A 20907-nucleotide genomic window follows, 5' to 3' on the forward strand; every position below is an offset into this window, starting at 1 on the left:
CTGCATTGAAACGCTCAGATCCTCAGATGTTCCCACAGCACACGAAGGCCTCGTAGTAAAAAGATGAATATGGTGTATACACAGCAAAGCAGCAGCGGAGGATGTGGAAATTAGATCACTGAATATGTAACTGTTGGCTTTGTGAAACTTGTTTCTCCATCTAAAATCGCTCAAAATGGGATTCTTTTCACGGTGCCAAGTTAAATGTAATGGAGTTTTACTTTTTGAAACGCAATCTCTGGATTCGCCGCCTCTGTTCTTTGGGACCTGGAGGCCCTCCGAAGTGGCAGCCAGAGGTCTCATTACATCACCTGAAACCTGAGTGCTTTTGCAGTAAATGTTGACAAACTGCAGCGTAGCTTAGCTCGGGGGAAACTTCAGTGCAGCCCGCTCCACTTAAAAGTCTGACATTTGAATAGCAGTAACTCTTTGGGATGCCAGACAGACGGCAGCCGAGCATAACGCTCTTAATAAAGACAAGCACATGACCAGTGTTGGATGAAGGGTATGCAACTAAATACTCTCAAATACAGTTTTCCTGCCTATTTTTGCTAATATTTGTAATATTTACGAGCCAAAATCTCGAAAATCTAAATCTTTAAGACACCTGGTTGACGTGAATGGGTCCGACTTCTGCAGAATAGGTCACGATTCACAACCATCTCCAGAAATGTGCTCCTAATTTATAAATACTCGTGGAACATTGGAGGAAGACAAGGGTAGAGGTAAAATGACTCCCAGAGTGAGGCAGCTCGCAGTGTGTTTCCAATTCTTAAAAATGCACACAAAAAAAATCCCCAAACCAACTCGTATTGTTACAGTTACAGTAAAGGGCAAGAATTTTATGACGCAACAGGCAGCCTCAAGAATATTACAGGAGAGAAACGGAGACGGCAAAGACGTCATCTGCCGCCAAACACAGCAGATAAAAGCATTTTAAATAATCTGCATCTGGTTCCCATCAGGTGGTGGAAGTACATGCTAGTTTTTGTTTATTATTATTCTCTTTTACATGTTTTTGAGGAGGAGGCTCTGCAGAGAATAAGGTGTCCCCTTTTCGGCAGACACCTGGCTGCAGTATCCAGATTTATACAACCACCTGGCGACAACGTAATGAGTTTTAAGTTACGCAGCGTCAGCACTCAACAATGTACACCACCAAAAAAATGTAATTAAAATGGGATAATGCAAAGGCAGATTGGATATAGGGGGAGCGAGGCTCGGAGCGGTTCTGCCTTCACTCAGACAACCTCCACCACCTCAACAACTCGGAGGATTTTAGCTGTGCTGTGCGGCCACACTCGAAGGTACAGAGTAAAGTCTGGCATCGCAGCCTCAACTTGGCTTTATCACACCTCCTCTCTGATCTCCCTCCAAGAACTCCGTGTCCTTTGCGCGTCTTTGTAATCTTGCCGCAGTGAATCACACCAAATGGGCATAATGGCGATTGCACTTTCTTCAAAGGCATCCTGGGTGTTGTGCTCAGACTTTCAAACTTCGCCCTCGAGCTTCTTCCTGCCCCCCCCCCCCCCCCCTCCCCCCCCCACCCGGCAGATCGATGCAAAAAGTGGGGCCTGATTGGCGGTTGATTGTCTCTGGAAAATTAAAACAATTGTCGGACACAAACTCATTGATTCTGCCATTGGGAGGCAAAGGAGTTTTAGGTGCTTTAGTGGCATTCAGACCAGAATCAACCCTGCATTTTAATTTAAGAAGAGCTGGTGGTTGTGTTGTTTACTTCGGGTACCACTGAGACAAATCAGCCACGGATTAATGTATCTGAAGGTTAATCAGATGCTAAACCACAATTATAAGGAAGTTACAATAATAATATGGGCTACATGTTCCAAAGTCATTTATCAGGACAGGGTACTCTTACATATTTAATAATAATACATTATATCTATTGAGTGCACTCAAATATGCTTTAAATAGATCAAATGTTATTATATTCGGATATAGAAGCATCAGTGACAGCTGAGTGTTGATTAAAAGCAGCTTTAAAGAGGTGAGTTTAATGTCCATGTGGAGGGAGAACCTGAGGAGCTTATGGAGTGTCAGACACTGACTGACCCGGGTTTATTGTGAATTTGATTGAGGTTGCATTGCAATGCAGACAAATCTGGACTAGACTCAGCTTTTTTTTGTGCAGGTCAGCTCCCACTTGCCAGAGTTTGCATCAGTGGAGTGGTTTGATTGAAGCGAAGGGGGGAGCCGCTTCTGTCTGAATTTGGCTCCAAGTCATCTCCCATATATGCGACGCTCGGGTGCGTCCTGCAAAGATCAGCGCACCTAAACGTCCAACTTAAAGCTGCTTTCTCACACAAGCTCCAATCACTGTCTGGAAATCTGCACCAGTCATCGTCTAGTTGCCCTTTCACAGATCTACAGTGGCACACAACGAGAGACGGTCTGCGTCAGATGTGGTGTAATCTGGTGGATTTAGGTGAGTGGTGGCCCCTGGGTGGAGCGTGCAGACACATAGCAACAAGCTCCTCTTTTCACACATCGACTGAATCGCACATCACAGGACTGTCAACTAGAAGGCTTTTTTTTTTTTGAAGTTGGTTTAATGTCCAGTGCAGCTGATTCAGACGTTTGAATTCTCTCACACAGCTCCTCTGGGTACCAGCTAGATAAGTTCAGGGTTGCGGTGCATGTGTGAAAGCTTATCTACTGGATGGGGAGCCAGCTACTGGCAGAACAGACAGCACAGGGTTGATGTAATCAACACAAAGGCCATCCAACTCCTAAAGTGATTGCATGCTGTGTGCAGCAAATTTACCACGCCAAATGGGTGGATTTTCAGGTCCAGGACTCATTCGCAACAGGAAAACAGCAGCTGCACAAAAAAACAAAGACGATGTGTTGAAGAATGTGGAGCGGGCAAGAAAACAAACCTTTCCTCTCGGTGCCGTTGGAGACCTGCGAGGAGTTGATACCTTTGGCCGTCTCCTGGATGGTGGTGTCCTTGGTGACTGCTGAGCCTTTGAGCTTGCTCTTCGGAGCATCCAGGGCTTTGAGCTTCTTGGCGTGTTTGGTCCCCTTGTAGTGCGCCAAGGCCTGGCTCTGTGAGGAGAACAAATAACAGGCTTGATTTAACGCTGGAAAAGCTGAACACAGGGCCAGGCATAAATGAAATATGAAAACCAAAGGAACACAGGCAGAGTCAATGAAGCAGAGCAAACATAATTATTGGGGGTCCAGGTGACTCGTTTCTCAGCCTGGCAAAAATTGTTCATGGTTTATCCAATTTCTGCCAATTTTTACAATCAGAATAAATACCATACTGAAACACCCTGGTGAGGTAATTGAAATCTATCTATTGGCAAATTCAGCATTTTACACAGCACTTTTTACATTTTAGCTGATTGTGTCTGAGTTTTCCTGAATGGGCTCGCCTCAGTTCCAGCACCTGAGAATCTGTTGAGATGTGAACAGTAATGAAATGGCCATTCAGTCTGAATATGAAGCTCTTAGCATTAATTAGAATACCTGGATTGGGAAATTTCTGTGAGCTGTGATGTTTAATTTATGTAGTGGGCTTCCGCTTTACAGTCTGAACACGTTGTGCCACCAAGATTCACCTTCACGATAGAGTCAGCCAGGCACGCAGGAAGTGGGACATATGCAAAGACTTTGAGCTGTCCTTGTTTACCTCTGCATACCTCCCCTCGCACACTTAGCCTCTGGCAAGAATGAGGGTAGAACGAGGGATGCAATTGTTTTTTTATTCTGTTAGAATACAAAAAATGTATAAAAATAAAAATACAAAACTCAGTAAGAAGACATCTTTATTTTCTGTCCATGGGGACTTAGTCCATGACTAAGGACTGCTGGTACAAACAGGCCATTCCTTGTTTTTCTATTTGATAATGCGAGCAAATGATGTTCATGACTCTTTACAGGAAGTGTCATCTGGTCAGATTGTTTTCATTTGCAGGAAGTAAGCTCATGTTCTCATTATACAGTTGATAATAGCAGTTTGTTTTTAAATTGGTCTAATTCATTTGATTGTGATTGTGAGGTTTGGGTAATGGCTTCAGATGGTGAACACGAGCATTTGACAGGTCCCCAGATTTAGACGTGTTAATAGCTTTCATTACAGGAGGGGAATAGAAGCTAGCAGGATTGCTTATATTAATAATTTTATTGGCAAATGTTGTGAAATCACTGAATATCCTTTAATGTTTCCGGGAAACAGTTTTTTTTTTTTTTTTTTTTTTTTTGGATGACTGAACACTTTTTCACACATCTTCCATTCAATCCATTGTATCCCACATTCATCACTCTCCAGGTACCAAAGACATAACTTATTTTTTTGTCATGAGACCAAGGTGATATGGATGGCTGTTTAATGCGACTACAGCAATAATTCATCTTTCATTAGACCAATGAAGTGGAGGAATTGCCAGAACTACAAGTCTGACATGGGCATGATTAAAACTGGGAAGGAAATCATTTGTTTTCCTTGCAGGTGCTTTGCGAGAAGGGAAAAAAATCGAATAAAGCAGAGTTACCGGGTTGTTTCAGGATTTAGAGAGGCTGTCTGAAAACCGAAAGGTCATCTTTTGAAACTCAGTGTATCCATCAACGAGCGTACGCCAGAGAACGAGGCGGCCCCTTTGAGTGCCATAAGTAAAACCACAACATATGTCAGATAAATGCTAAAATGTAGCCTTCTCTTAAAGAAATACGTTTATTCTCTGATTTATTTTTCTCCACAGCTGACACGTTTTAGTTTATAGAAAAAACACTCTGAACAATTTTGCATTTGGACACGCGTCAGAGGAACATAATGCAAACTTCACACTTACATGCTGACTTCATGTGTGAATAAGTGTCAGTATCCCTTTTCCACAGCACTCGTGATATTTCTGTCACACTGAATTCATGGAGAACCTACAGCAGAACAAGGTCACAGGTTTCTTCTTCTACTTTCCTGAAGCTGCTTTTCTCATGTTTCTCTGTACATTGGATTAAATCATTATTTGCTGGCGACTTCAAATGCGTCTTTTGAGGTGGGAAACCAACAGAAAAATGAAAAGCACCAAACCCACAGAGTACCTTCAGTCCTCAACTTAAAGGTTTGGTGACAACAAAAAGAGAACGCAGGGAATGACTTGATGTGTGTTTGGTCCTGTAGTGACTCCCAGAGTTCATGAACTATCTCCATCTGAGCCGACACCAGTCAGTGGAGTCTAACGACAGCTCTGCTTGGACGAATTAACCGAAAGTTTGCTCGAAAAGTTTGTGTCCAGGGTGTTCGAGGTCGGCCACAGTCGGTCCTGGTCCTGCTTGAGGTCTCCATAGTGTCAACTTCCTGAGGCCACAATCATCCCCAGCGCCTTGTTGAGCTCCAAGCTGTTCAGCCTGCGACAGATCACCACAGGGTTACCACAGGGTCACCAGAGTGTGACCAGTCTAGTGCCAGAGGGACTCCGTAGTCTGCCTCCTGTTAGACAGGAAGTCAGTCTTCCACCTCCTAGTGGGGGAGATTGTCCCGCCGGATTCTGCAGGCAGGGTCAGCTGAAGACCCTGACCCTGTATCTGAGGAGTTCAGGTGCTCGAGGACGACATGTGGAACCCCGTTGACAGACCTGTTGGCTCCGTGGTTAGACTCTAGAGGATTTGAAGTATTTGTGCGCTTGCATGCCTCTAGTGAGGTGTTAAAAAGTGTATGAAGACTGAAGACCGATCAACACAGTCCTCCAGGGTTGACAGAGGGGGTCTGGTCCACTTAGTGGGGGATTCTGGCTCCTGAAAAGCCTGTGAACATGCGTCTCCAGGGTGTACTTGCTGTAGAGAGGGGGGCAGGAGGTGAAGTTGAAGAAAACTTATAGTAATGATATTTTCATGTTCTACCTCATGTTCAACTTTAAGTACATGTGGAGAGGTTATCTTGTGTGGTCTGAGTCATAGCTCTGGGAGAAAAAATTAGATCAACCCTCAGCTAAAATGAACTAAAGCGTTGTCCAGAAACTCTGAGGGGAAAAAAGGGCGCCATGTGAAAAATAAATCACATGTTTGGAAGTTGAGTTACAACATGGAAAGGAGAAGGGTGGAATTTTTTGCTATGAAGACGAGCAGGGTTGGGGCTCAGGAACACGCTGTTCTGGCTGTATAATTCAATTAACTAGATATGATTTAAAGAAGACAGACCAAATGGGCCCGTTTCTGGTGGTGGGACTTTCTCAGAACAGGTCACGAACTTTGCAAGCGTTACAGCTCTTCATGTCTGCAGTGACTGACCCCTGCTCTCCTGAGACACCCAACAAAGAATTTAATATTCAAATAAAATAATCTCCAAAGCCCACACTTTATGTAATGGAGAGTAAACCAGCTTCAATCATTTTTATTAAGGGAATAATTTACTCAGTTCTTTTCCTCTGCGGATGTAAGCAGTTTTTTTTTTTTTTTTTTGGTGAAGTTTGAGTCATTTTATTTGTGGTACTGAGTTTATCCAGCATTTTCAGCCAGTCATAAATCTTTATGGCCCAGATTTACACAGAATATACAGAGTGCTGTCAGCAATGGTGTCGCAAGGATGCAAATTGAGGAAGAAAAATGTTTTTGAGAGTAGCAGAAAGAAAATTAAAGTTCATAAATAGCAGCTTCTAAAGGGTTATTCCCTTTAGAATGAACTAAGAATAATACAACACATATGCAAAAACTCACCCATGCACATTCATGTGGATGTGTTACAACTCAAGCAAACAATGCCAAATCACATCAAAGAGGTCATTGTTTTTTACCCATAACACCCGGTGCGGGGGAGCGAGATCAGGTATCACGGGAAGGAGTCACGCCTCAGGCTGACTCATTGTATGAGTCAAATGTGGCGTGACTGCTGTCTCAAATAAAGAGAAATAAACACATTCTTAAAATACATTCTGCGACACCTGGTCAGTGCCATTTATAGTTTCTTCAATAAATTTACAACAGAAGTTTGTCTGAAGTTTGATTTCTTTGTCGTTTCAGCCCAGAGAGGATATTTAAGCACGAATCTCCCGTTGAAGACTGAATGACCGCAGAGTAAACACTGCTATTTTTCTAACCTTTTTAGCCTTTAAATCAACAATCAAAAAATAAAACAGTGCTCTGCAAAGCCTAAAACTCTGCCTGAGGAGTAAAAGTATGCCCTTTTTCAGGGAAATTGACACTAGTAGAGATATATTGTTATTTAATGGTTCAAATCTAATGCATCACTATAAATCGCTGTTTACTGTTTCACGGGAAATGGTTTCGATATAATTGGTTTAATCAGGTGTCTCCCGATTTAAACGATGGTCCCCTCCACAAGCCCACAAGAAAAATGGTGAGGAGTCATAGGACGATTAATAATGACTGCCAAAGAAGCTTTTCTACAACAGTTTATATTCAATATTGGACTCAAAATACTATGAAATACACTGAAACCAGATAAAGTTCAGAGGACTTTGTTGGAATAACCTCTTAAAATTGAATGAATGTTATTTGCAGGGAAATGACAGCTGTTTGTAGAGGTGTTACAGGCCAAACTTGTTAGCTAATTAACTTGTTTACAATTTCACTAATGTAACCTTTGACATCAGAGTTGCCATTCTGCGTTATCCCTCAGGCCAATTTCCCTCTGATGTGTCGTTGTTTTCCTTTTTGTGGCACTCTATTTCCAAAAATTCAACATTAGTGTTAAACAGGAAACTCAAACTGTCAAAAGCAGCAAGTATTTTTTGTAAGACATTTTTTAAAAGTTAAAATCACAACGTGCCATTTAATCCTTTAACACCGATTGTCCACCTGAACTCTCACCTCTCATTTTAGCCATAAAAAGGCCAGAAAATGTCCTGTCAGTAAGTCACTTCAAACCTTCGATTTCAAGCAGTTTACTGTATCTTGAAAGAATATTTAAATGGATCGCAACAAAGCAACCGATTTGCCGACTTCCAGCAGCAGTGTGAGTGGAATTACCGTGATGACCTTATGTTAGCTGGAGCAGAACTTCTCAGCTTTCAGAAACCGCTGTAATTTTTCTGATAGAGCGAGCGTTTGAGAGTTTACGGTAATTTGAATGCGGTGGCTGCCGGCGATGACACTCGGTTTAAAAGGGCCAAACAGAAAAAGGCAAAAAAAATCTGCATCAGCCAGTGAGATGTTCTGTACTTCAATGTTCCTGTGAAATTTAGGCCTTTTTAAAGGATGCCGCCTCTGCTCTCTGTAATCTGATAGCACGGGACGGATGAGAAAATTCGCAGAATCATCAAGACACCAAATCCACATGTGATCCAATGAGTGAGTATGAAAATCAGTTCATCACGATGTGTAGTGAACATCACACCTGTCCAGAGACGTGCAGTTCCTTGAGGTGTCTGGTACGACGGAAGAGTTCCCCTGATCGAGATGTCCGACAGAGTCGACAGCAGAAGCTGTTCCTCTCTGCATCCCTGATCGAGTCCTGAACGTCCCTCGGCTTCAGACAGTCCCTCAGCAGCTCGTGGGCCACTTCGGTGCTGGTTACCATTCCCAGCAAACCAACGGCCAGCAGCATGAGGAACATGGATTTCATGCCCAGGAGGAACAGGCAGAGCAGGAACCAGCTCTCCCAGATCGCCTCACAGCAGCCCAGGAGGCCCCAAAACAGGGTCATCCCGCCGATGATGGGAGGTCATCGGTGAGCTGGTAGTCGGCCTTGTCGCTGGACGACGGCGGTCCCATCCGCAAAAAACAAAAAGGCAAAGGATGTTTGACAATCTTGCTGAACCTGATCGTTCCAATTCTTCAGTCAAGTCATAGCTTTTGGCCACAGCACCACAGCCTGCAGAGATGTAGGGAGGGAGCTCTCAGAGTGGGTGGGAACGTCATCCCTCCATTTCCCTCATTTTTTTGGAGGAGTGGGGGTGAGTTGTGGGGTAATGTGTTGAAAGTGGAAGACAATGAAACCTGAAATGCTCTCCTTGTTCCACAAACAATCAAACGACTGCACTTCCAGTTGAAACACCAAGCGATACAGCAGATACTGAGGAGCCACAGCTAAAATATTCCTCATGCAGCCCACTCCATCCCCTGAACAGATTACACCTCTGTCCGACTTAATCTGCAAAATCTGCAAAATCTGACAATTATAACTCAATATTATTAAAAATCTGACTGGTGTGCCTGAGATGCAACTATTACACATAACTTTGTTTTTATCGGCAAAGAATTACAAGAATTGTCCAACTCAGTGATTAAAACTGAGTAAAAGGTTTTATTATTAACATGAGCCATCTGAGAAAGTGCTGCTTCCAGGAGAAGGATTTATGAGAAGTTACAAATTCAACCCTGATTCCTGTGGTCAAGGTCGGTCACGCTCTCAAATTCTGAATAAGATTTCTGGTTTCTTGGAAAATTGTCTGTAGTAGAAATTAGTATTAAATAAGAATTGGCTCATTTCTTCGTGCTTCTTTCTGAGAAATCCCCTCTGGATTATCAGCTCATAAAAAAACCCACCACAGGCCTAAAAATGAAACATGTTGAATGAGTCAGCATAAACAGACGGAGAAATATGTCAAATCTAAACTGGTGAAACAGCATCCTCTATAAAGGAGGCAGACCCGACCGGATCGGATCGAACTACAGACTTTTAGTCCGCTTTATGGCCTCATCTCGTAAACATGAAATCTAGTAAAACAGAAGCATCTTAAAATCTCTTAAAATGTGCTCTTTCGGCCCCCCGGGGAGCATTTAACAGAGCACTATGGGCAGCGTCGCACTTCATCATCTCAGTTGGAGTTTCACATTAAAACAAAGCGTCACTGGGGAAAATTGAGACTCTTCTACTGAATTAAATAACAGAGGAGAAAAAACACCACCCCTGAGATAAATACGTGTTGACTGACAGGCAAACACAGACTCTATCACTAATGAAGCGTCAGAATTAACAGCTGATGGACAATAAACACACACACAGATAGATTTGGCCGTGTAAAACATAATAACCTCATCCTGAGTAATCACCGACACATTCAGAGGTAGAAATGGACTGATTGCTCCTTTAATGGAAGAGTGGCCCCACCGCCATTTAGAGGGATACAGGGGTACTCCTGATTTAACATCAGGGAGCAGTGGCAGTTGGTTTTCTTTTCACAATTTTTTGATTACTCTCAAAATGGTATGGAAATTAGGTGCCGGAGAAATCGAAACCCATCTGCCGCTCCATCGGTTAGTTTTAGCGAGCAAGTGCTAATGCAATACATCTCATTAGGTCGCATTGTGGTGCGGTTTGTAAGGCCGCCCTTCTTCCTGTTGTGTTTTGAACACACTCAGGTTATGATGACAAAGATAACGACAACGCAACAAAGCGATCATGAGCTTTGGTTGGATAAGAAAATGGCTGCCGGGTCCCTCAACTAATCCGCTCTGGTTTTATATTGTTAAGTAATTGATGCCTCGTGGATTCCTTCACAGATGTGCCCCACCAACAGGCAGTCCACTTTTATGTCTTGCAAAGAAAACAATCGTCTTTTTAACGCGCCTCAACAACTGCATTTGGGCGTAGCCTCAACCCATTCAGCTCCCCGAGGCGCAGAATCGCCCATTATCGCCTGCTGAGAGCTGATCAACACCTTGCTGCTCTGGGCTTTTCTCTGCAGCTTTGTCCTCCCTTGTCTCTTTTCTACCCCTCGCTGTTTTTCTCACTTACTCGGCTTTTAATTGCATTTTGGGCAGATAAATAGACGGCGATGGGGTGTGAAGAGGCCAATCTCTTCCTTTAGATTTGAGTCTGCCTCGACTGGGACGCTGGGTCGTTCACAAACTCTGGAGCTTGATTAATGCTGAATTGCAGAAAGCTTGCTCCAGTTTTGGCTGCTGACCTTCTGTTGGACTTACACACTCCTAACGTGATAAATTAGGTGTGAAGTCCACCTGGGTAAGATTTGGGGAACCCTCGCTTTTGCTTTTTGCTTTTGTATTTTAAACAATGGGAATTCGTAACTGACACAATTTTTTTAGGGGAAACTCAGAAGTGATCTTATCATACTTCTTCTTTGACTTTAAGGTTTTCTTCTTGTTTATTTCACATTACAAATCAAAATGTGAAAATCCCCATTGAAGCTGTGTTTTCCATTATTGTTCGTCCGACATCGGATTCTCACCCATCTGTCTTTTGTTCTGGTATCAGAATAACTCAATCAAAATAATGAAAGTGCAGAAAAATAATAATAATAATAAAAAAAAAAAATCAACAAATTACATAAACAGTTAACCTTTTCCACCTTCTGTCCTCTCCGATCAAAACATACCAGCTGTTGAACGGCGCATTACCAAAAAACAAAATGACAATTCAGACAAGCAGCAGTTTTGTTTCACACAAAACTGTCTCCTCGAGATATTAGGGGACCACAAAGAACAGCTGTCTGAAGGATAATCTGATTGAATTAGAATTAGATTCGACTCAGGGAGGTTCAATTAATATATTATATCACTGTATCAGTTGTTTTTCATGATGGTCAATAGACGTGACTCTGACTGGTTTTGTTGTTTTTGTTTTTTCATCTCACAGCCTTTACTCCATTTTATAAATCAAAACCAGACCGTAATCACGAAAAATTGCTGCACACCATGTGTGATTTCTATCCATCTTTTGCTTTCTGATTGCCAGTCAACACCTACAGAAGGCTGGATACCTGCACTATGTTTCAGCCAAATCTTCCCGGAAATCACAGATTCGCTCTTCTGGAGAAATTCAATTAAATACCCCCACAGCTCGAACAGTGTCTCCTCTCATAAACATCTTTGAAATTTTATTTCATTTTATTCATATTCCTCATGCCTTGTAATTTAATCATCTCAGTATGTTATATGTGAATTTCCATAAAGCTCTTTGCCTTTATCACGTCCGTATTTTTACCACGATAATTTATGTTAATATTGTGGTGGGTGCAAGGCAAAAGTGGAACTGCTCATTCACCCCTTCGCTCTTCCTTTAGTTTTAATTTAAAATAATGTAACGATGAACATGTTTGCAGCTTCAGCGCCATGATTCATATATTAAATATTTAAGACTTCTCTCCAGTCATGTTTTAAACTATGTAAAAACGCTCCACTATGACTCATATTTTGGTTGACATAGTTTTCCAAATTAAAAAGTAAAAACAAATGCTCATCTGGTCTTTTTTTCTGGATCAGGCAGAGAGCTGTTAGCACAATTAGCATCTTGTATTTTAGCTTGTAACTAGCAGTGGCTGACACAGGGTTATTTATTCTTTTGGGTTATTTTGTAGGTTATTTAATTTTTATTTGAGTTTTTTTTTAGAGTTATTTTAAAGCTTGGTTTCTTAGATGAACATGAATCTTCAACTCTTTACTCGTGGAGTGTCTTGGCTGCATAAAAAAACCAACAACACAGGCGTGTTAACAAGCTTAAAATCTTGAATTTCATCCCAGGCAGTCTTTATTTTAGAGGACAAACTAAGAAAGAGGTTATTCAAACGAGTTTCTTGCTATTCAAATTAAAACAGCGACAATGTTGATTCTTCTAAAGCAGCTGAAAAGTCATTCACGCTCCACACAAAACCTCCACATTGCCATTCACAAACATTTTCCGGCTCCTTCAGTGTTGCCCTGTTGTGCAGAAGCTGCACCTGCTCATTATTTCTGTCATCACATTCATGAATAGTTTTATTTCCAATCATTCTTTAATTTAGTGCTCATGGGAACTGATGAAGACATTCTGGCATTTTATATTAAGTTCATTCCTGCAGCAGATTGACAACAGAGAGTGCTCCGCTGGGCAGTGATTGTTTATATTAATATTCAGATTAGTAGCACATATTTAGAAACCAGACGATGAGCCTAAGGCCTCACAGAGTGAGCCTCGGTTAACATGTTTAACACGTTCACCATCCATTTGTCCCAAACACACATACACTTCTACATTTTTGGTGTAATGTGTTTACATTGGCAAATGGAGAAATAAAAGCAGAATATTCAAAGCAGAAAGCAGTCAAACTAAATACAGCCTCTTTTTTTTTTCGGCGTACTGTTAATGTGCACTCTCTCTGTCACTGCAGTACACAGAGGAGATGGAGAATCTGCTCACGGCTGGAAAACACTGCATAAATTGTGTAACTTTCTGTGAAGTTCTTTGAAAAAAAAAAAAAAAGTAATTAATCCTGAGTACGACTTAGAGTATACATGAAGTTTAAAATCCAAAGCTTCAATAATGCCGTTAAAAGCATTATACACTCTGTGGACTCTTTCTAGTGAGTATTAAAAGCAAAAAGCATCTCGAATTGATTCATTCAAAACTTTAAAATGTTGACATTCAAGAAAAAAGTCAGATCTCCGTGGGCTTCATCTTCTGGGGGACATGCGTATGGGTTTTAGCCTGAACAATGTGGTGGACTCAGCCTGCTGGAACACTTGATCATCTCATATAGTTTTTGCTCCTTTTTCTTTTAAACTGATGTAATAGAACTAAAACAATATAAGAGACCAGGACGCAGAGCAGGTGAAGTTCAAAGCTCCGTCCCTTGGAGGTAAAGCTGTCTGCAGTATTTCCCTCTTTATTCGTGTGCATATATTTTTGCCGGAAGCACTTGTGACTTCTGAACTTAAACTCATCTGCAGAAGAAAACTTGCTCACCTGTGAGTTGAACCTCAGCTGGCAAACGCTGCAGGAGACGTGCTTCCTCTTGGCGGTGGCGGGGAGGCAGAGGGTGTGATGGAGGACGGCTTTCTGCACCGGGTCCATCTGGAGGGTGCAGACAGAGAGACGCAGACAAAGGCTAGTTAAAACGGTGATAACTCTGACCTGTAAATCAATTTTCCTCCTTCCTTTTTCTTCTTTCTTCTGCCGAGTTTGGTGAACCCAGCAGAATGGTGCTGCAGTGCTAGAGATCTGCAGCATACATTTTATTTTCTCTGTCTCAGAAATCATCAGCTGCAACCTCAGCCTCATCTCTGACATCTACGAGACCCGTGTATGATGCAATATGGCAGCCCCCCCCCCCCCCAGACCGTCTTAATAACCCTTCATTCTGGGAAAACACTCAAGGCCTTTAAAATTCTGACATCTAGTTTCCGGAGCAACCACCAAATTACTACTCTGTTCCCCACTTCTGGATCAATTTGTTTTATTATTCTGCTGTTTTTAAGTTTCCTTCTTCCTGTTTCTAAGCTCGCCTAGAGCTTCAGCCATCGTTGTGTTTAGGAGCAGCGCGACATCTTCAGGGCAGATTGTTGTCTGTAGTGAGTCATCATAGGAAAGTCACATGCCAAGCTTCAGATGGCACAGAAGGATAGATGTGATATAAGTAATAGTTAATAACGACTTTGCTTTCCATTATTTAAGAAAGTTCTTGGCGAGTGCAGGAAAGTTTGATGCTGAGCTGCAACTTCTTTTTCTGGATGGCTAAATAGACGAGTCTTAATATCCTTCAAATTAGCAACGAAGCACATCTGGACGGTGGCTATCAGGCATTTTTTATTCTATGTTGTGTTGAGATAACAGCTAATTGAAACTTGCAACGACATGTCTTATGTCTCAGCTGTAAAGAGAAAGCAGGTTGCTGGAGCTTTTCAGAAAGCCAGCCGTCCATTTATCACTGCAACAGGTAATTGCGGCTCAGACTTAATTCTCCATTAGCTGACTGGAGGCGTATAGCCTCAGTCTCTTCACACTAGGATATTACTGTAATTGCTGTTGGCAACGATCCTCCTGAAAAGTTAAAATTAAATGAATTTAGGATGCTAACCATTGTTGTGTGTGTGTGTGTGTGTGTGTGTGGCCACAGGCAGATTGCTTCTGCCGTTACTGTTGACTAAGTTTCAACATTGTTCAGGACATTTTTTTTGTTAGTTAAATAAAGTAACTCTGCCCTTTTCTCTCTTTTCTTGTTTACCTCAGCCATTCAAGGCAGACATTTGCACACTGTGAGCCTTGTTCTCTTCAAGGTTTCCACCTATTAAAATGGGCTTTTCTCTTCCCTTGCTTGCTTTCCCTCCAACGTTGGGTCCCTTTGAATAACTTTCTAAAGAGTGCGCTCTTGACCTGCTCTATATGAGAAGTGCCCTGAGATTGTTTCTGCTCTCATCTGCCACCATATAAACGTATTTTGGTGCGATCCGCCTTCTGCTTGGAGGTGCATATTTAAGAAACAGCAAAAACAAAACAAAACAAAAAACATACCTGTCTCCCTGAGAAGAGACTCAATAGGCAGCACTTGTCTGGGAAAAGTGAAAAGGTGCAGACAGAATGTGGGAGGATTCATCGACCTCGATGACGGTCACTACAGTAATTCTCTTCTGTCGCGTTCTGTGGATGCTGTTTTTAGATTTAATAGGGGTTTAAAAGTGTTGGTGTCCATGAGATATTAACAATCGCAGCAAGGAAAAAGTGTACAGTAATTTTCTGCACCTTTTTTATACAGCTACATGCCCTCCCCTTTTATTTCCATCGATTGGAACAACAGTCCACCTTCAAGTCATTCCCGACACGGTAAATCTGATTGATTGTCTTCATTTATTTTTATTTTTGTTCGAACTTATCATTTACATTTTTAAATCAACATAAGTCTGCTTTACTTTGTAACCAGAAACCCGCCAAAAATACAAAGTCTCTCCTTTTCATCATGAAATAATCTGAGCTTTAATTTTATAGACCCCCAAAGCACGGACACAATAAATCCTACTTTTCTTACAATTACACTGTTTACGCTGTGTTACGTCATCTTTGAGTTTGTATTTTGTCTTGGTGCTGAAAAGAACTGGTTCAATATTGGAAGGTGTTTCTGATATTTTTGTAGTTTGGAACAATGCAGCAACTTAGCAATGAAGACAATCGCACAAAAACGGGCAGGAAACTGGCCTTAGTGTTGACGCTGTGGGCGCATAGTTGCATATACCTTTTCGTCTTCATCCCTCCTACTGAGGACGTCAGGAGAGATTTAAGGAGTCGAGCGGGAGCCAGGTTTAAGAAGAATGAGTCGTCTCATCCTTCGTACTGTCATTTGAGACTTTTGATGGTTTGGAGTTTCCATTTTTCCATTTAAGCCGCGTCCAGTCAATAAAGAGGGGAGCAGTATTTTCATTTAATATTCTCCGATCATGTGATCTTTTTTTGAATCACAGGCAGAAAAAGAACTCCTATAGGCCTTGTTTTTTTGTTTTTTTTTGGATTAGGTAAAATATTGGAAAGTACATTTTTTATCTCAATGCATTGCTCTGTTGTTCCACAGTCATTTGCAAAACCTCTTGAATGTGGATCCACCTGAATACACTGACTGACTAGAATATGCCAGGAAAACAACCGACACAAATGGCCATGAAAACACAATAACCAACAATAGGAGCCACTCTTGCATTCACATTTGGTTTTCTCTTTAGGCGGTGCAGAAGTTTGCTTGTGGTAAACAAAGCAAACTTTTAAAACAAAAGGTCTTTCTCCCTTTGTAAAATTCAAAACACGGACTTGATAGGTGAAGAATCCTCCGCCTCATCTGTATCTGACGTAGCTGAGGTGCGGCCAGTGCCAGGTTCAAACTGAGCTGTTCAAAAATGCAGAAGCACAACATGGCTGACGGCGGAGGAGTTGGCTGTGATTTCTCTCCTGTGACGAGCAGAGTATGGTCTAAATAAAAGAAAATTCCTTCTGCTCGCTGAAAGCTCTGCCTCAGAGCAAAAACTCTGAAGCACTATTTGTCTTCTAAACGTGGTGGAGTAAAGGATAATAATTAATACTTGCAGGGGTGCAGTTCACCCCTCCTAGTTTTTACTGAATAAAATTTGATGTCATTGACGTCTTCTGGATATTATGAAGTAAAATCAGTTTCTTTGCTCTTATTCAACAGACTATAATGATACAGATGTTTTGATAATAATGCATGTGATGAATCAGAGCTACATATTCTCTCTTTTTACTTTGATGGTGAGTCTTAATTTTTAAAAATAATTTAATTTGTTAAATGTTTTGAGGCTATTTGAGCTCAGACTGATCAGTTGCATCTTCCTATTGCAGATATATTTTAAATAAAACGGTCTATCTGTTAGATAAAATACTGGTTAATGCTAGTCTGGTGTGGGATGCCCTTCAAGATGGAACCTTTTGGGGGCTTTGACTGAATGAGGGGCATCTGAGGAGGCGGCAGACAAGTATCGATGATCTCTGCAGGAGATAGATGTTGACAGAAACTTGAGGAAGGGCTGAAAAGACGGAGACGGGGCAGACGTGGACATGACGGACACTCAGATCTAAAGGGACAGGGTTAGGTCACCACACGACGTGGATTTGAGGGGCTGGATGGAGGACTGTGCTCAGAGTGGAATAAAATTCAAACTGGAGCTCAGTAAAGAAAACTAAAAACAGGTTTTGGTGAAGAATTGTGATGCGGGCCTGGTGGGGGGACTGCTACAGACTCTGGAGTAGTTTAGGACTCGTGGACTCAGGCACATATTGAACAGGTTGAAGGTTGAGCTGAAACAGGTTCTGACTCTTTGTAAGATTTAGACAGGCGGGTCCAGCTCCAGGTTCAGACAAAGAACCTGGACTCCGTCTGAGGAAAACTGGCTCTCATTAAAGTAGAAAGTGGCTCCTGTTAAGAAACAGAAACAGATTTGGAATCAGACCCAGAGGCAAGATCAGAGAGACAGGATCAGAGAGAGAGAGACAGGGACAGGATCAGGATCAGAGAGAGAGAGAGACAGGATCAGAGACAGAGAGAGAGAGAGAGAGAGAGAGACAGGATCAGAGACAGAGAGAGAGAGAGAGAGAGAGAGAGAGTGAGACAGGGACAGGATCAGGATCAGAGACAGAGAGAGAGACAGGGACAGGATCAGGATCAGAGACAGGATCAGAGACAGAGAGAGAGAGAGAGAGGGGCAGGATCAGGATCAGAGAGAGAGAGAGAGAGAGACAGGGACAGGATCAGGATCAGAGAGAGAGAGAGGGACAGGGACAGGATCAGGATCAGAGAGAGAGAGAGGGACAGGGACAGGATCAGGATCAGAGAGAGAGAGAGGGACAGGATCAGGATCAGAGAGAGAGAGGGACTGAGACAGAGACAGGATCAGACTCAGACGGATTCACACTTGGACAGTGAGACAGGTCCAGACTTTGAGACAGAAGCATGTTCAGACTCAGAGGGTCAGTAGTCTTTGATGCTGGATTTGTGCGCGGTGTCGGACTTTGTGTCCGACCTTTTCTCAGCTTTCCACAGACGACCGCTTCTGTTAGTTTTCTTGGGAATAATCTGAAGAAGTTTGAGGGGCTAAGACCTAAAGTCTGTTGTTATCGGCTCCTGTTATTTGGCGGTTCAGACTTTGACATTAGCCTCAATGACAAAAATCAATAAAAAGATTTTTCCTTTTCTGAAAGGAAAGCACATCAGTATTCATTGGAGTTGTGCTGAGGTACTGATGCTTTCTGAGTGAATCCAGTTAAATACTTTTGTATGTTCCCCTTCCTGTCTTTTATCACGTTCTTTGGATCATAAGTCCTGAGTAAATGAAGATGTAATGGTTCCACTTTCATGGGCTTGAATTGGCAAATAATTTCTCCCACAACAGACACACACAGCTTGATAATCAAATACTTGCTCTAATAAATGTTGTTGTGTGGCAGCAGAGCTGTCAGTGCAGGGAGGGAGCCTCACATGAATGACTCACTGTTTACAACATGAGACTGTATCTTAAAGTGCTCCTCGGTGGGTGTTTTCAGACACGCCACTCAACACATAAAACTGAAGCCCCGCAGAAGAATTCTGCAAAATATTTGGCATGGGTTAGGGTTAAAAATGCAAAAAATAAAACTAAGCAGTTGGATTGTGTGTAACTTTCAGAAGAATCATGCTCACATATGTGATAATTCACAAAGAATGATCCAGTAATTTATACTTTTATTCGAAGAATGGCTAATGACTGTATATTGTGAAAATACACAGGGGCAGTGTTGAATGATCACCAGACTCCGTTGTTCCCCTCAGTTCTGCACAGCGTTTTAGCGTCCCTGTTTCAGCTTTGTCTCGCAGTTTGCATTTGTGTTGTTTCCTTTTGCAGCAGCTCGGATAAACTGACCACATGCAGGGAAAGCAAAGTTAGCAACTAGCCGGTGAACACTGTGGAGCATTTAGCAGCTAAAGAGCCAGAATATTTGCACCAGGAGATAAAAACGGAGTGAAAGACATTGAAGTAAAGGAGTAAAGTAAAAGCTGCAGCCTGGCTTTGATTTGGTTTGTTTACATGCAAACATTCACAGACACAAAGCTCTGTTCATCCATACATCTATTATCTACACCACTTATCTGTGCAGGGTTGCAGGAGCGAATTCCAGCTGGCAATGGGAACGGCTGGGGCCACCGCTCACGCTCACATTCACGCCTACGGGCAATTTACAGCCACCAGTTTACCTCATGAGCATGTCTTTGGACTGAGGTGGAGCACCTGGAGGATACAGGAACTACAGTACGTGCAGACTCCACAGAGGAAGGCCCCAGGTTCCTCTGAAGCTGCATCCTGTCTGTTGAAACACGATGTTTATACTGAAGGGAATATTTGCAATTACCCTTAACTATATGACAGAGTGGAGTCAGTTCAGAAGATAATAGGAGCTTTCACAGCTCAACCCCACACACCTACGCAGCAGTTGGAGAAAGTAAGATACATTATCAGCTTTTATTGGAGACTACATTTGCTTTGGAAAAATAGTGTTTTAAAGTAGATGATATCAGGAGGAAACATGGAGAATATCAGAACCTGTGCTATCAGACACCACAGTTCACATAAAGCAGATCTGTTCTTTCTCTTATTGATCTCTATATTCTGCGTGCAGTCGGCATTATGAAACACTCGGCACTCAGTGTGTAGGCAATGTTAAAGAGGTAGAAGCAAATGGTGTCGGCTTCTTCAGCTGAGATGCTCTTGATGATATAAAGTGAAATGTGCAGGGAGGGCAGAGAGACCAGTCTGTCACCCTGAAAACACTAGAAACTTTGCATTATGTTTGCAGAGCAGGGACTCCTCTGCCTCTGCCCTGACACACTTTGCTGAAAGAAAAGTGTTATGCAACAGTTCACCTTTGTACTGTAAATCTCACCCAAGTCTTTGGGAAGAGAGAAGAGGATGACACATGGAACTGGCGAAGCTCGCTGGCGGGGGAAACACTACAGCAGAGAACCAGATGCACCGCAGCCTGCTGGGAAAGTGGGGCCTGAGCTCTGGAAAGCTTGCGCCAGTTAAAAACATCTGGGCCACGAGAGAATGGATGACCTCTTACTAGAAACATGCACTGGGCTTGAAACATGTTATTTCTGCCTCACTCTGCTGCAGTCACTATGAACCAAAGCCACAGTGATGCAACAGCAAGAAATGGCACCAACCTGTAGACCTCATAGCGATATTAGTAAAATTGGTGGAAACATCCTCAGTCGCTCTGTAAAAAGTGACGAAAAAGGGATCAAGGACTCCATCTGAAGTTATTTCGCTCTGCTTTTCTTGGCAGAATGTTTAATTTACACACACAATCCCACGCCAAATCCTACCACCTCCTGTGCATCGTTCCGTGTATCCTTTTAACAACCCCCCCACCCCGTCATGTAGCATTTCTCTCCTTCGCTGCACCGAAACATGATGTTTTCAGCCCTCGTCTGCAGAGAGCAGCTGCAGCTCTGGGGACACGTTTTCCCCGGAGCCCCCGCCGCCATCAGCCACCCACCGAGCCACGCCTGCCAGGGACGGAAATGTTGCCGGGACAAATGGACCACGACGCACAAATAATCCACATGCAAACGTACACAGTGCAAACACCCACACATGCCACAACACATCACATATGCCCATTCTCGAGCCCACAGCTGCGATGCAGAGTGCCGTCTCAGGCTACGGCCAATTCAGTGTCATCTTTCAAATCACTCCTTAAAGCTCCCTGAAATGTGTTTTTTTTTTTTTTTTAAC

The 20907-nt window shown here is 42.5% G+C and overlaps 1 protein-coding gene across 2 annotated transcripts in view; it reads right to left on the bottom strand.

Moving 5' to 3' along the window:
• The window catches only part of znf385d (zinc finger protein 385D), a 70300-nt gene that overhangs the window by 21860 nt on the left and 27533 nt on the right, over positions 1 to 20907 (bottom strand). For both annotated transcript variants that reach the window (XM_029503878.1, XM_029503879.1), the window contains 2 exons: positions 13607 to 13714; positions 2901 to 3069 (listed from right to left, as the gene is read on the bottom strand). In XM_029503878.1, the coding sequence (XP_029359738.1) occupies positions 2901 to 3069; positions 13607 to 13714 (277 nt within the window). The remainder of the gene's footprint in view (positions 1 to 2900; positions 3070 to 13606; positions 13715 to 20907) is intronic.

This window comes from Echeneis naucrates, chromosome 6 (genome assembly GCF_900963305.1).
Source record: "Echeneis naucrates chromosome 6, fEcheNa1.1, whole genome shotgun sequence".
NCBI classification, from domain to species: domain Eukaryota; kingdom Metazoa; phylum Chordata; class Actinopteri; order Carangiformes; family Echeneidae; genus Echeneis; species Echeneis naucrates.